The sequence below is a fragment of the Pinus tabuliformis genome, chromosome 8 (assembly GCF_031772625.1).
Source record: "Pinus tabuliformis cultivar Carrire ecotype Pingquan chromosome 8, CPIR1, whole genome shotgun sequence".
NCBI lineage: Eukaryota > Viridiplantae > Streptophyta > Pinopsida > Pinales > Pinaceae > Pinus > Pinus tabuliformis.
Window position 1 is genome coordinate 318,269,897 of NC_142294.1, and position 15,414 is coordinate 318,285,310.

At 34.8% G+C, this 15,414-nt stretch overlaps 1 protein-coding gene across 1 annotated transcript in view; it reads left to right on the forward strand.

Moving 5' to 3' along the window:
- Nucleotides 1-11,012, forward strand: part of LOC149235415 (glycerophosphodiester phosphodiesterase GDPDL1-like) — a 69,822-nt gene extending 58,810 nt beyond the window's left edge. Inside the window, exons 2-8 of the mRNA XM_089368543.1 lie at nt 8,239-8,595; nt 8,796-8,837; nt 8,990-9,304; nt 9,553-9,665; nt 9,781-10,202; nt 10,406-10,485; nt 10,894-11,012. Coding sequence (XP_089224669.1) covers nt 8,239-8,595; nt 8,796-8,837; nt 8,990-9,304; nt 9,553-9,665; nt 9,781-10,202; nt 10,406-10,485; nt 10,894-11,012 — 1,448 coding nt within the window. The remainder of the gene's footprint in view (nt 1-8,238; nt 8,596-8,795; nt 8,838-8,989; nt 9,305-9,552; nt 9,666-9,780; nt 10,203-10,405; nt 10,486-10,893) is intronic.
- Nucleotides 11,013-15,414: the final 4,402 nt, after the last annotated feature.

Here is a 15,414-nt window from a genome sequence, read left to right on the forward strand (position 1 = left end):
GGAAAAGGTGTCCCAAGATTTTAGGCTGGGACAACTAACTATGGATGAATTTGTTTCAAAACTCACCATTATATTATGTGCTGTCACCTAAATCAAGCAAGAGAAAGCCAATGTATAGATATTTTTAAACTTCTTGCAAGTATCTTATAAAGAAAGGATTGAGTGCGATAATCTTAAAATAATGGATGAAGTAGTGAGGAAAGTAAGATTGTGCTATCAACAATTTAAAAATAGAGGAAGAGGGTCCAAATATTGACAAAGTAAGGACAAAAATAAATTGGCAAGTGGAATGAAGAGACAAAAGCCTACATATTTGAAGAATTTTGGAAGGCGTCACGAAGGGAAAAAGTTTAGTAGAAATAATCCACCCCAATCTACTCAATCTCAAACCAAGTCAAAACCAATGGAGTTGAATAATAAAAATATATGTGGTGTTAAAGTGATAGACCCTTTAAATTTTGGGAGATGTGGAGGGCCTCACCTATTGAGCGATTATCCACATAACATGATATCTCTTGAAAATATACAAGTTGTCTGTAAAGCAACAACAGTGAATGATATTACAAGAAATATCCCAAAGATAAGTGCAACACTGGAAGATACATAAGTGTAGAACCAATCCACCATGATTAAGATTGAAGGTAATATATTGAAGCATCCTTTGTTTGTACTATTGATCCAAGGGCTAGTCTTAGATATATTAGTCCCCAGATAGTGTAAAAGTGAAATTGAAAGGCTAATTTTTTTAAGAATGCATGTTTAGTACACTAGCAATGGGTACAAAAGGGAAAGTAATTGACCATGTAAAATAGTGTTCAGTAAATTTAAATGGTTGTATAACTGAAGTGAAATTAAACACATTTCATTTAGGTTCGTATGGTTTATTGATAGGTATGGATTGGATAGAAAAGCATGGAGTAGTAGTAAAATATTTAGAAAAGACAATGAGTTGTGTCAATAAACAAGGGATAATATAACTGATAAAAAGCGTACCAAACCTATGTTAGTAAGACAAAATTCAACATTCCAGTTGAAAAGAAGTGCAATAAGAGGACATCAACACTTTACTATCCATATTGAACAAAATAATTAGATGATAGAAAGTAAACCATTATATGAATTACCGATAATCAAGGAGTTTAAAGAAGTATGATTGGAAGAAATTCCAGGACTATATCCCCACATAGACATCATTTTCTCTATTGATTTAGTACCTGGAGCCACCCCGATGTCTAGGGATCCTTGCTGAATGAGTGTTCCAAAATTATTATATCTGAAAATGTAGATACAAGAATTGCTCAATAAAGGTTACATTAGACCCATTGTTTCACCTTAGGTAGCCTTAATGTTATTTGTTAAAAAGGAAGATGGCTTATTTACAATGTGCATATAATATAGACAACTAAACAAATTGAATATAAAAAATAAATACCTTCTACCCCACATTGATGATTTGATTGATCAAGTGAAGGGGGAAACTATATTCTCAAAAGTTGATTTGTAAACAAGGTATCGCCAGTTATGAATAAATGACGAAGATATTCACAAAACAAATTTTCGAACTAGATATGGTCACTACAAATTTGTAGTACTACCATTTGGTATTACAAATGCACTTGCAACATTAAAGTGTTTAACAAAAAGTGTGTTTAGTAAGTACATACATAAATTTGTGCTAGTTTTCATAGATGCAATTTTAATCTATTCCAAAAATGAAGAGGAACATGAAAAACACCTAAGAATGGTACTGCAAACCTTGAAAGAACATCAATTATATGGAAAATTTAGTAAGTGTGAATTTTACAAAGATAGAATACAATATCTGGGTCTTGACATTTCAAAAGCATGAATATATTTAGCTATTGAAAAGGTCAATGAAATTTTCAAATAGCCCATACATAAAGATGAGCCAGATGTTAGAGCCTTCATGGGAATTACAAGATATTACAGAAGATTCATTGAGGGTTTTTAAAATTTTGCCTATCCTATGAATTCCTTATAGAATAGAGGGACAAAATTTGAGTGGACAACTAAGTTTCAATATTGTTTTGACAAACTAAAACATATATTGGTGGTAGCACCAATTTGTAAGATTTCATATCTGGAAAAGGAGTTTGCAGTGTGTATTGATGCATGTCTGGAAGGACTAGGTGGTGTTCTAATGGAGTACAATTGTGTAGAGGCCTATGAGTCGAGGAAACTACAAACACATGGAAAAACTATGCAATATATGATTTAGAGTTATTTATTGTCATACATGCTTTAAAAATGTGCAGGAACTACTTACTATGTAGAATGTTCACACTTGTCACAGACCACATTAGCTTGAAATATTTTTTAGCGAATCTGATCTAAATAGTAGACAAGTTAGATGGATGACCTTCATTAGTGAATTTGAATTTGATATAAAACACATTATGGGTAAAGAAAATAAATTAGAATATTATTTAAGTACACATGCAAATTAACTAATGGAAATTTCTATTAGAAACATTAAAACAAATTTTGTTGAACATATCAGAAATTCAATACAGGAAGATGAAATTTATCAGAAAATTTAGAAAAAATTTCAACAAACAGAAGTCCCATGTTATGTAGGAAATTCAGAAAAATTATTGACCCACAAAAATAGACTTTACATCCTAAATGAAAATGTTTTGAAAAACCTTATCTTAAATGAGCCTTAGAAGAAATCGTATGCAGGACATATTAGATATCAAAAAATGATCTTAGCACTAAGATTTTTTTTTTATTGGCATGCTTGAAGAAATAAGTGGAAGAATATTTGTATAAGTGTGTATATTGTCAGCAGGTAAAGGTAGAACACCAACACCTACTTGGACTGTAAAATTGACTACCCATTCCAGAGTGGAAATGGGAAGTGACCTCTCGATACTTTATTACAAGACTACTAAGAAAAGGAAGGCAACATGACTCTATTATGGTGGTTGTAGAAAAGCTAAGCAAGGAAACACATTTTATACTAATACATTCTACATTTGGAACAACACAAATTGCAGGCATTTTCATGTGGGAAATTTTTTAGTTATCTAGGATACCGAAAATGATAATATCTAATAGGGACACTAAATTCACCTCCAAGTTTTGGAAAACCTTTTTTGGAGGAATGGGAAGCCAACTTAATTTTAGTACTGCATATCACCCCCAAACTGATGGAAAAATAGAAAGAACTAATTAGATTCTAGAAGACATGTTAAGAATGTATGTCATGGACCAACCTACCAAGTGGAAGGACTTCTTACAATTAGCAGAGTTTTCTTGTAATAAAAGTTACCAAGGTTCTATAAAAATGAGTTTGAGTATGTGTATGGAAGAAATCACCATACTCCCCTCAGCTGGAGTCAACTAAAATATAGTTTGATCCTAGGACAGGATGCACTATAGGAAATGGAACAAGTGCTGAGATAAATTATACATAAACTAACAATTTGATAGGATAGAAAGACAAATTATGTTGACCAAAAGATAAAAGCATGGAGTTTCAAGTAGGAAAACATGTGTATGTAAAAGTTAAACCAAGAAATGGCACTCTAATACTATGAACTTGTGACAAATTAGTGTCCTTGTTTTGTGGTCATGTTGAAATCCTAGATAGAGTCGGCCCAGTAGCATACCGACTGGCATTTCCTAACCATATAAAAGTACACAATTTTCTTCATGTATATTTTTTAAAGGAATACGTTCAGGATAAATCTCATATTATTGATTTGAATTTGATACAGGTGGAACTAGAAGGATATTTATAGGTAGAACCACTTCAAATATTAGATTGGAGAGAAACTTTCCTTTGAAATTGATCCATTCCTAGGTTATGGTGAAATGGAAATACTTTAGCCTAGAGGAGGCCACTTGGGAGATGGATGAAAAGATGTGAAAAGCTTTTCTAGCCCCATTCCAAAAAGGAAAGAACTAAGGACAAACACTGAGGACGATGTTTAATAAACAGTGGGGGGAGATGTAACACCTCTACACTTTTTCCTTTTAATATTGACAATTTTAGACATGGATCTATTATTGGATTGAATGGACATGGAAGACATGTTTAGACTTTTGTGATGATGTAATGTAATTATTTTAATTATTGTTTATATAATAAATAAATTATTTTAGAAAATTCTGGAAAGAGCATCAGTGTTAGAAGATTTCTTACCAACTTGGAGAAAGATGTTGGTGGTAAATTCTATGTGATGGAACTTCCATAAAATCTCCTAAAAATCACTAGGAGAAGATAATTAGAAAGAAATTGATTTAACATCATGGGAGAGAAAAATCATGTCAAATCACTTAGTTGGAGAAAGATACTAAGTAGGGTGGAATAAAGCGTTGTAGGAGAAAAAGGAAGGCTTTAAACAAAAAGGAAAATAATATTAGAAAAAAAGGCTAGGAAAAAAGGTTTGCATGCCTTAACATGGGAAGTTGTTAAAACTTTGCTAAGAAGAAAATTATAAAAGGAAATTGCCTATGAATTAAGGTGGTCATTGACTCTTGTGGCAAGAATATCTTAGCTCCGGGGGGAAGTAGCAGAACCAGTTCATGGTCTGGAGGAACATGCTCAGTGCCCGAGTATTTTCCAAGAATTAAATATGGTTAGAATTCATCGTTATGTTCTATTATCGACGTAAAATTGTAAATGATATGGAGGTTGTATTTTAATGAAAGAAATGCATGTCTCTAGCATATTTATATGTCATGTTTTGCAGTCTTAGTATAAAAAATTTCTATTCTATTAATAATAACTGTATGAAATTTATGCTAATGTCTACATGGAAAGTGGAGAATATAATCATTAATTACCAAACAAAAAAATTGTTATGCATGCACGTAAGTGATTATGTAAACACTAGAGTTTTGGAGGAATAAGTTTGCATGAGACATTATCTTGTTTTCATAAGGTAGAATTGTGAATTTGGTATCGCCTATGTAGTTATAAGAATAAAATAAAATTATATTGTAAATTCATATTTAATTTATCCTCTATTCAATTTTTATGTGTTGATAAAACTAGATTGAAAGCATAGACATGCATCCTTGTAAAAAAATTATCTTCATTGTTGAACCTATATGCATGAATGAGATGCATTCAATTTTAGGAAAGGTTACCCGAAAAGGATAAAAGAACGTTAGGAACACAAATAAGGTGGAATTTGTTATCATTATCAAATTTATAGAAGCCATGTTATAATTTTTTATGTCATATAGAGCACATACGTAATCATAACAGAAAGATAATCTACCAAATCCTTAAGTTTTCTTTTATGTGTAAATATGGAACATTCTATTTGTAAATTAGCTATAGAGATAAATGGAAGATAACACAAGCTTATATTAACCCTGTAATTGTATAAGATTGTGTACACGGGTCTATTACACGTTAGTTAAACTAGTTTACATAATTGTGTATGGTCGACAAGGTTCACAACTCCCCTCAATACTATAAAAAATATAGGAACAACCTCACACATGACTAGACGATTCATTAGAAATCGATAAGAGAGATAAACTCTAAATATACTAAGTTAATGTTCTTGACAATAACAACAACGATTTTCTATATATCCAGAAAATATGGTATACAATATTTAGAAAAGTCAAGACCCTCTAGTAGATTCGTATATAGATTTTACAAATAAATTAAAACTCAGCTTTCAAGATATAAAGGAACAAAACCTGTATTAAATTTGTATCGATATATAGAGTGGGTATATCACTATGGAATGAATCCTGTAGTCAAGGATAAACAAAGTTACCCTAAATAATGTATGGAAGGCATTATAATCCTAGTTAACGCGAAATAGCTCATAGCTTATCCTTCCACGAACTCTAAATAAATTGTGTAGGATATATATGTTATTTATATAATAGTAATGCGCAAAGATTGCACGAATGCAAGGACATACATATAAATACGAATGGGAACACTGTAAGAAGCATACCTAAATATTGATCACCATAAAACTCAAGAAAAAAGCCACTTAATAGTTATAGTACGAGCTAACATTCCAAAAGATGGTGGAAGAGAACCAAAAATATAGTCACAATTACACCAAAATCGGATACCCTTATGTCCTAATAAAATCTTGTATTATTTTTCCGATACCCTTATGTCATGATAAAATCTTGTATTATTAGTCCCTGCCATCTGGGATTCGGTAGGGACTATAGTAATCGTTCGGGTGGGATATAGCATTAGTTCTTAGTCGCTGTTGAGGGTTATTCGGTGATTATGCTAAGGTTTGCAAATGCCCTGTGCGCCGATGTGCCCAGATAACCTAAGTTCCATTTCCACCTGAGACTTTGCGATCTTATTTGGCCTCTTCCCGAGGCGGAAGAGGCTCGAGCATAGCTTAAATTGGTTTTACGCCTGCTGCATTCTCGCTAACCGTCAACGGGCTTGTTTTAATGTTAACATTAATTCGATAGGTACAAATGCTAGAGATTAATATTGCTTTTTCAGTGATCTCATAGATATACAGAAAATAAAACAAGTGGCATGGTTATGCATGAGGATACAAGTGGCAAACTAATATCGAAACTGTTCTGTTCATCAAACCTATTTCCACTGTCTTTACCAGAACTATTCATCAAACCTGTTTCGCCCTGTGAGGGAGGAGAATAACCCATGGCACTTAAGATGCAGGTTTGCTTTGAGGGAGGAGATCCACTGTCCAAGACGTTTGGTCAAAGTCGTTTTGCCTGTGATATTAACCACTGTCCAAGACGTTGGTCGAAGACGTTCTGCCTATGAGATTAACCACTCTCCAAGACGCAGGTCTGCTTCCTGGATGGAGGCCTGCTTCTTAAGGTGAAATTACTAATCAGTATTTTTGACCTTCTACATGTAATATATCTCATCTCATTTTTTCAGGATATTAATTCACAACATTTTGAATTCTAATTTTCTGCAGAATGATCAATTTCCATTCAGAAGTTTACATAAGTTTACATATTTGTTGAAAGCATCAAAATTTCAAAACTGTAAACAAAACATCTTAAATTTTTTGGGGTTGCTGGTACTTACTGAATTTTACAGCTCCATTGGCATTCAGTGCGGCTCCATCAGCTTATGCTTATGCGTATTCTCCACCAAGTCTGGCCCCTTAATCAATTTGAGACTGTTCTCAACGAAACCAGCCTCATCATTCTCCATAAGCATAAGCTCATCTTTTAGCTGCCTCATCATTCACCATAAGCATAAGCTCATCTTTTCGCTGATACTACAGGGGAATTCCTGTTCCTCTTCACACATTTCGGCTTCCTATTCTACTTCACACATTTCTTCTACTTTTCTTCTACTGCTTCTTAACAGTAGCAAAGCAGAACATTTCTTCTGCTGCTTCTTAACAACACCACTCCCCAAGGCTGCACCCTTAATCAATTTGAGACTATTCTCAATGAAACCAGCCTCATCATTCTCCATAAACATAAGCTCATCTTTTAGCTGACGCTGCACCCGGCTTCCTATTCCGCTTCACACATTTCTTCTGCTGCTTCTTAACAGCACCACTCCCTTTCACAGAGACCTTAGCAACTTCACAAGTACCCAATGGAAGGCCAATGAAAGGCTCATAATGAACCTTATACTGCTCCTTGCCAGGAGCCCGACTTCATTCAGTTTTTGCAGATTCGAAAGATGAATGGCTGGAGGGGATGAATGAGTTGCACAGTCGTGTTTGTTTAGCGAGCAAACACGAAGCACATAAGTAATGAAATTTCAGGTATTTATCCTAGCCCACCTCTTCTCCCAGCGTTTTTTATTTCACTTAATGCGTAAGCGCTCGTGGACTGTAGCTATTGTCTTTTCTATGCTATTGTACTAACAACTTATATGAAGAACAAGCCAAGATCCTATGGACACATAGAAATGAATGTGTTAGCATAGAAATGAATGTGTTAGGCATCTGGCGAAGAAATTTCGGTACACGTGGTTGTTCTATCAATAAATCACTTAGAAGATCTCGTTTCACGTGTTATAACTTTATATTATCAAAATATATCATATGTTACTATTTGTAATAATATTATTATTTTATATATGACTGATATATTGCTTTTCAATAACATGATTTATTGCTTTTCAATATTATATTGCTTTTCATAACATTATCACGGACATTGAAATAGGGTGAGATAATACATATGATAATCATTTTAGGTTAGAAAACTCATCTTTTAGTGGCAGATCGTGATAAAAGACAGCTAATTGCCATTACATCTGAGTAATACTGATGCTTCTGGGCAAAGAAGATGTGGACCCATCAACAAATGCAACATATGGTTCCCTCGTAAAAAATTTAACATTTGTGAAGACATTTGCTGCTGGAATCATGGTTCCAAAGGACTACATTTGGCCTATCGGTACAAACTTATATTTACAAGCACCTACAAGTATTGTACAAGATGCACACTCTGCAGGGCTGGAAATATTTGCTGCTAATTTTGCCAATGATGAATATGGCATGAGCTACAATTATAGCTATGATCCAATAAGGGAATATCTTCAGTTCGTGGACAACAAGAATTTCACAGTTGATGGCATCCTAACCGATTTCTCTGTAACAACGTCAGAGGCTATAGGTATGGCTTTCTTGCTACTTAACCTCCATCAATTTGTACAATCCCCTACCCATGTAGGGCTATAATTCTTCTTATGTCTTTCAAGGCCAGAATGTTTTTATAATAATAAGTATGTATCTCTTTCTGAATATATTTCTTTGTTGATCAAGATTCTTAAAACTATAAACTCACTGGATTTCTGTGGATTAATGACAATACAGCTTGCTATGCTCAGAGCAATGTCAGTACATCCTCCAACGTAGGTGCACAGTTCACTTCATATCCTGCTTGCCTTTTAGCCATTTTTTAACTGCGTCGTTTAGCTCTCTGATATAGTTGCTGCTGGAAATATTGAAATTCTGGAGTACTGTACATGGACTGCTAACATTAACTGTGCTTCAACTGGTGGTTCCAGGAAAACCATTAATAATTTCTCACAATGGAGCTAGCGGTGACTACCCAGGTTGTACGGATATTGCCTATCAGGCTGCAATAAGAGATGGAGATGACTACATTGATTGCTCTGTTCAAATAACAAAAGATGGTGTTCCTATCTGTAGGGAATCACCAGACCTTATGATAGGAACAAATATCGTATCAAATTCAGTGTTTTATCCATCTCGCTTAACAACCGTACCAGGCATCAACAAAATGGTGCTAGATACCCCAAATAACCGGCCAGGCATCTTCACGTTTGATCTCACATGGAATGAAATTCAAAGCTTGACACGTAAGTCTGATCCATGTTGGCTGAAACAGTCAAAATAATAGAAAATCTCTTCCTCGCACACCTGTTAATTTCCAAAGTTTCAAAAGTGTAATCATTTGAATTGTTCCTCAAATGATAGTACATTGCTAACTTCTCCCTCTTTTTATCAATAATAATGGAGAACTTTAACTCTGCTAAAATATAACAGGTTTAGTATTTCAGAGGGCAACTGATGTAATACTGTGATATGAATTTCTTGTACTGTGCAGCAAACATTTACAGCCTGTTTAATATAGAGGGTTATAATCTTCTAAGAAATCTGTCTGCCTTTTTAGAGTTTGCAGAGAGTCAAGGAAATGTTCATGTTATCATCAACATAGAGGTACAGTTCTTCAATCTGATTAGAAATCTGAAGAGTTAAATATAAACTAGCTCATGAAATAAATGTTAACTCATGATACTATAAAGTGTATCTTGTTTCTTGCTTTTTTTCACAGAATGCACGAGCTATATCATTGAAAAGGAATCTTAGTATCATGGAGCCCATTATTTCAGCTCTAACTAAGAGTGGTTACAACAACATGACCAATAGAATCATGATACAATCTGATGAAAGTGTTGTGCTAACAGAGTTCAATCAACTTACAAAATTTAAGCTTGTTTATGTTGTGGACGAAACTGCTATCAGCATTCCAGATTCTACCATTGATGAGATGAAAACATTTTCTCATGCCGTAGTATTAATGAGGAATGTGATTTTCCCGGCTTCTCAGTCATTTCTTGTAGGGTACACAGATATTGTCCAGCGACTGCACCTCTATAATATGTCAGTTTTCGTCTTTCTTCTCTGGCTGGCTTCCATTCCTCTATTCCTGCTTAAGTGTGCATTGACTGTGGATTTCAAATTCATTCTTGTGCAGTCTGTTGTCTTTTGCTTCAGTCAGTCTATCCTTTTAGTCTATGGTTTATACTTTACTGTATATATGTATGGGAGGCAACACAAACAATTCATCATGCATCCGAGAATCTGAACAGAGTTTTCTGTTTCATAACATTTTTTACATGAAATCATACGAAGTTCGTTGTGCGTTGGCTAACTGGAAAGTGTTGGTCAATGGGCAGTATGATGAAAGGCTTTAAAATGAAGAATGTAGAGGATTCAAGCAATAATTTCTATGTGGAGTTCATGGGACCTCGACACAGTAAGTTAGAATTCCATTGCTTTTCTTGTTTTCTTTTGGGTTTATTAGAGACCTGGATTCTGTTAGTTATAATAGGAAATACCCCACGCCAGGGAAAATAATTTAGTAAATTAGGTTACATTGTATTGAAGCTACAATGAACTGAGAGTTAACTGTTTTCTTTTTCTCTCGAATTATTCTAGGTGACAAGCTGAGCTACTTCAAGAAAAAATTACATTGCTAAAGTTTTCCCAGTTGAAAAGATTGGAAAATTTGTACATATCTCTTAGCGCTGGCACAACCCATTGCCATTTTGCATGTAGGTTGTTTGCTTCGGCTTTTGTCTCAATCCCTGAGTTCATATATGAATTTACTTATTGTTAAGTCTTAATGGCGTTGTCAATTCACTGTTTGTCATGATCTAATTAGGTCTTTACCAAGATGGAGTGTGGACGGTTTATGTGGAATTATCAACTGCTTATCCATTCACACCACCAGCTATTCGTTTTATGAATAGGATCTACCATCCCAACATTGCTGAGATGTAGTATTTTGCCACTTCATATATAATTTAGTCAATAATTTCATTTGTTCTGCTTTAAAGTTCTGTGCTTCTTAATTTTTTGGTCACGTATTGAAGAAAATGTTATTGTAAGCGGAAAGGATCTTTTGGAACGCTGTGGTGGATTATAGGCTGCATGCCCCAACTAAATCTTTAATACCTCAGAAAGGCACAGTTGGGTTTTGAATTCAATTGAATACCATGTCCAGTCGACCAGGCAACCGCAGGAATAGAGATATCATGAAGCTGTAAGTTTCAAAGCCAATCCCATAATATATGATATATCTTTTTCTTTGTTCATCTGGGAATCTGTTATGGCTTGGAGTTACTGTAAAGTAATGCCATATCATGGTTTTCTCCCTTCTCCTTCATAAGATACTACAAGCTTTATGAAATTCTTGGGGTTTCATAACATTTTTTACATGAAATCATACGAAGTTCGTTGTGCGTTGGCTAACTGGAAAGTGTTGGTCAATGGGCAGTATGATGAAAGGCTTTAAAATGAAGAATGTAGAGGATTCAAGCAATAATTTCTATGTGGAGTTCATGGGACCTCGACACAGTAAGTTAGAATTCCATTGCTTTTCTTGTTTTCTTTTGGGTTTATTAGAGACCTGGATTCTGTTAGTTATCATGTTACTCGTGTCTCCTTCCATTAGTTTGATCATGCAATAATCGGCATTTTACTCCATTTTGGCTTTCATGCAATATTAAACAAATGTCATAAATGAGATTTTCAAATGTCATTAACTACCAGGCATCACACTGTTACCGTGTTAAGATTAGACCAAATCTGCTTCAAGCTCGACAGCTGTTGTCTGTTGCTTCAGTCAGTTTATCCTTTTAGTCAAACATTGAGCTTGAAGATTACATTAGCTTTGGAAGTATGCCCGCTTCTTGTAATCATCATGGTTACTCATGTGTTATACTTGTTCACGTGTATTGGTTATGTATAAATCCCATTACTATGACCATATATGATATCAATATAAGTTGCTTGTTTCAACTGCTTTCACAGCTTCTCTTAAAACCAATGGCAACGCAACTCTCATCATCAATGAGTGAGGAACTAAGAGCAGCGTGCAATGAAGCGCTGCAAATTCTCAATACTATTGACCAGTGTGACTCCTCTGTTTATACTTCTTTGCTAAGCCCTTGCAGATGGTAAACGCGTCCATGCCCACATGGCTCAGACGGGATTTCAGGCAGACGTCTCTATAGAAAACACGCTGCTCAACATGTCCTTGATTAAGCATGCAGATCTCATGTGCCCGGGAGTCAGTAGACCTTAAATGTTAACCCAGTGTGACTCCTCTGTTTATACTTCTTTGCTAAGCCCTTGCAGATGGTAAACGCGTCCATGCCCACATGGCTCAGACGGGATTTCAGGCAGACGTCTCTATAGAAAACACGCTGCTCAACATGTCCTTGATTAAGCATGCAGATCTCATGTGCCCGGGAGTCAGTAGACCTTAAATGTTAACTTGATGCAGGGACTCGCTGCCTCGCAGCTGCCCTTGTTTTTCTAGAAATAAGCCAATAAAGGAAGTTCCCATGATTTACTTATAAGGAGTTGTAACCTACAATTATAATTTTGAGACCATAAACCCTCAATATCTTAAATAATAATAGAAAGGATTAGATACACAGAACATTCACGCAAAGAATAGTAACCATATTGAAATTAACTTTCATATAATTATTAACTCAAATCCAATCGAAAATATTCCATTGAAGTGGAGGCCTAAGGCCATAAAAGTAAAAATAGTTGAAAATATATCCATTGTATAATTGGAATTAAGACCCTCGTAAGGTATGCTCAAATGAAATTGAAGAAATCCTGATCTGGTTGGAAAATATAATTTAGAAATTCGTGGAATATTTTCTTATGTACCCGGGGGATGAACACTTGAAGTAACCGACCTGTAGCGTAGTGAGTGAATGTTAGAACTGGAAGGCGAAGTGAAACGCCAGTGAGAAATGCACCCTTTGAACCGAAAATATACTTTTAATTTCATACATGGAGAGGTGATTAGAAATCTCTAGTGAAAAACAAGTAAAAAAAATTACATTTTTCATAAGAGAGGAAGAGTATGCTATACATGTCATAAGGAAAATCGATCGACGTTCAAACCCTACACACAATAGAGCTCAGAACAATTCGAGTGGTGTTTCACAAGCATAAAATGAGGATTTTAAGGAAAACCCAAGAAAATAAAATGAGGCCAGAAACAAGGTGGCAACAAGGTACTTAAGAAACCATTGGTGCTAAAATGAATTCATTATTGGATAGAAGAATGGAAGGAAATTTCACTGCAAATCATGATTGTAGTCACACGATGTTTATTTTACTTAACACCCTTACACAGAGTGTATGTGTATACAAAAGCAATGACTTAATCAACCAAAAGTGGAAATATGTAACAACTCCCATGGACAACTATACTAGCAAAGGTAAAAACATTAAGTAATAAAGATGAAAAAGAATTATGAAGGAAAACATATATGAAAACACTTAAATTTTCATTCCCACATGTTACATTTTCACTTATACGAAATCTTATTATAATGCACAATTAGATGTTCACCATTCTTGCGCTAATGATTACATGTATACATGAGTTAACCGGTTCTAGGATTACTGGGAAGTTTGATGACATTAAACATGTTGTAATTACCTTACATATTAAATATACATCCCACTTATTCCTCTTAGGTGGTTTCATTTACCAACTATTTTCCATACCTTAATGGGCAGAGATCCGATGGTGAGTGAGCTTCCCATGAGATCTACAATGAAGATATCCTCGAGCACAGTTAGGGTAACCAGCCATCCCCATGACCGCATTGCACTCTGATTCTCATCGTTGCCTCTGGACAGAGCAGCTCAGGCGCCTGTGAAAATCGATTGCAATGAGTTGAGCCTAGTTCTTGAACCTCTCGGCGGTCTGAATGATTCATTTATTAGACTAGGTTGCGACAGGTTGGCTTCGAAAATCGGTTATGAAACATAAGTACCATTTCTAATTATTTTTTTCCCTTTTTAGCGTTATTGTAGGAAAAATATTGCTCTAGTTTCACTTTACCCATTTAATGATTTACTTATACATGTTTCTTTAACTTGCAATCTTTTCTTATATTTTATTCTAGCCTCACTCTTACCCGTATTCCTGTAACCATTGGGACCGTTTTATTTGGATAGAAAAAAATAACAATGAGGGTTTTCCATCGTTCCCTTTCGACTTGACTTCATCAATTTTGCAGTTGGGGCTAGATTTCCTAAAGAAGTAGGTATTGGAATTCTTTTACTCTTCTTTCCTTTTCATAGGTTAATGTAACCCCTAAATCTATTCTCTTTATGTAACTTAGTTCATAGTTCTCTTATTCTCTTTCTGATTCCGGTGATATACAAGTATCTCTGTGCACCAGGTTGCTGCTAATCATTCAAGTATTTTTTGTTTCTTTACGGTTTCGAGGTATAAGGTCAATTCCTATGATTTGGGTTGGATTGAATCCACCTGCTAATTCCTTCATAGTATTGTTTTTCCACCAAGTATGTTTTCAAGGTTTCTCTTACCAGGAAAAATTCTTACTAGAAACTCTAATAATAGCATTAATTCTAGCCCTATGGTGCCTTTCAAAGTTGGTACCTTTACCGATTCTTGGTATTTAGGACGACAGACTCCAATCTTGGTTTGCCTCATATGTTGAGGGTTCCAGCAATGTAATCTAAGTATTAGTTTCAAATGTTAATGCAACTCCTAGGGTCTGCTACCATTCCCTGCATTGTTGGAAAGAGGGTCGAACATAACTAGAACTTGATACAGTGCCTTAGTCTAGTCAGGGTCGTTAAATGATGTTGTATAAACGCACGGTTTTGATTAGATCTCGACGGTGTTTCGATTACACGCAACAAGGTTACATTTCACTCTAAGTTTCATTTAGGGGATTTTCTTCCAGTTATTAAGTCTTCGTAAATCTATTAAATGTAATATTGTAATTACTCCCGAGTGACTTAGACTTATTTTTTATTTTCCTTAGCAATTTCTATAATAAAAATAGTATTATTCTACAGTTTAAATTCTAGTAGTGACGTTCGAGTTCTGTTTTATATTATGTTGATAACTAAGCTTATACCGTCATTTGTTCGTTATTTTCTTGCGTGTAGTATGGTTACATATTATAGTAATTTCCTCCATCTCTTACGTGTTACAGTAATTTTTCTGATAGTTCTTACGCAATCCAAGGAGAACTTATTTCTCCCATGTAAGTAACAATATTAATTTATGGGGTTTTGAGGAGCTTATCGTTGTAACCAGACTTCTTTTAATTGATAGAATAGGGATTGTTCTCGGGAAAGGAACTAGTTATCCCATGGCACTAACCCT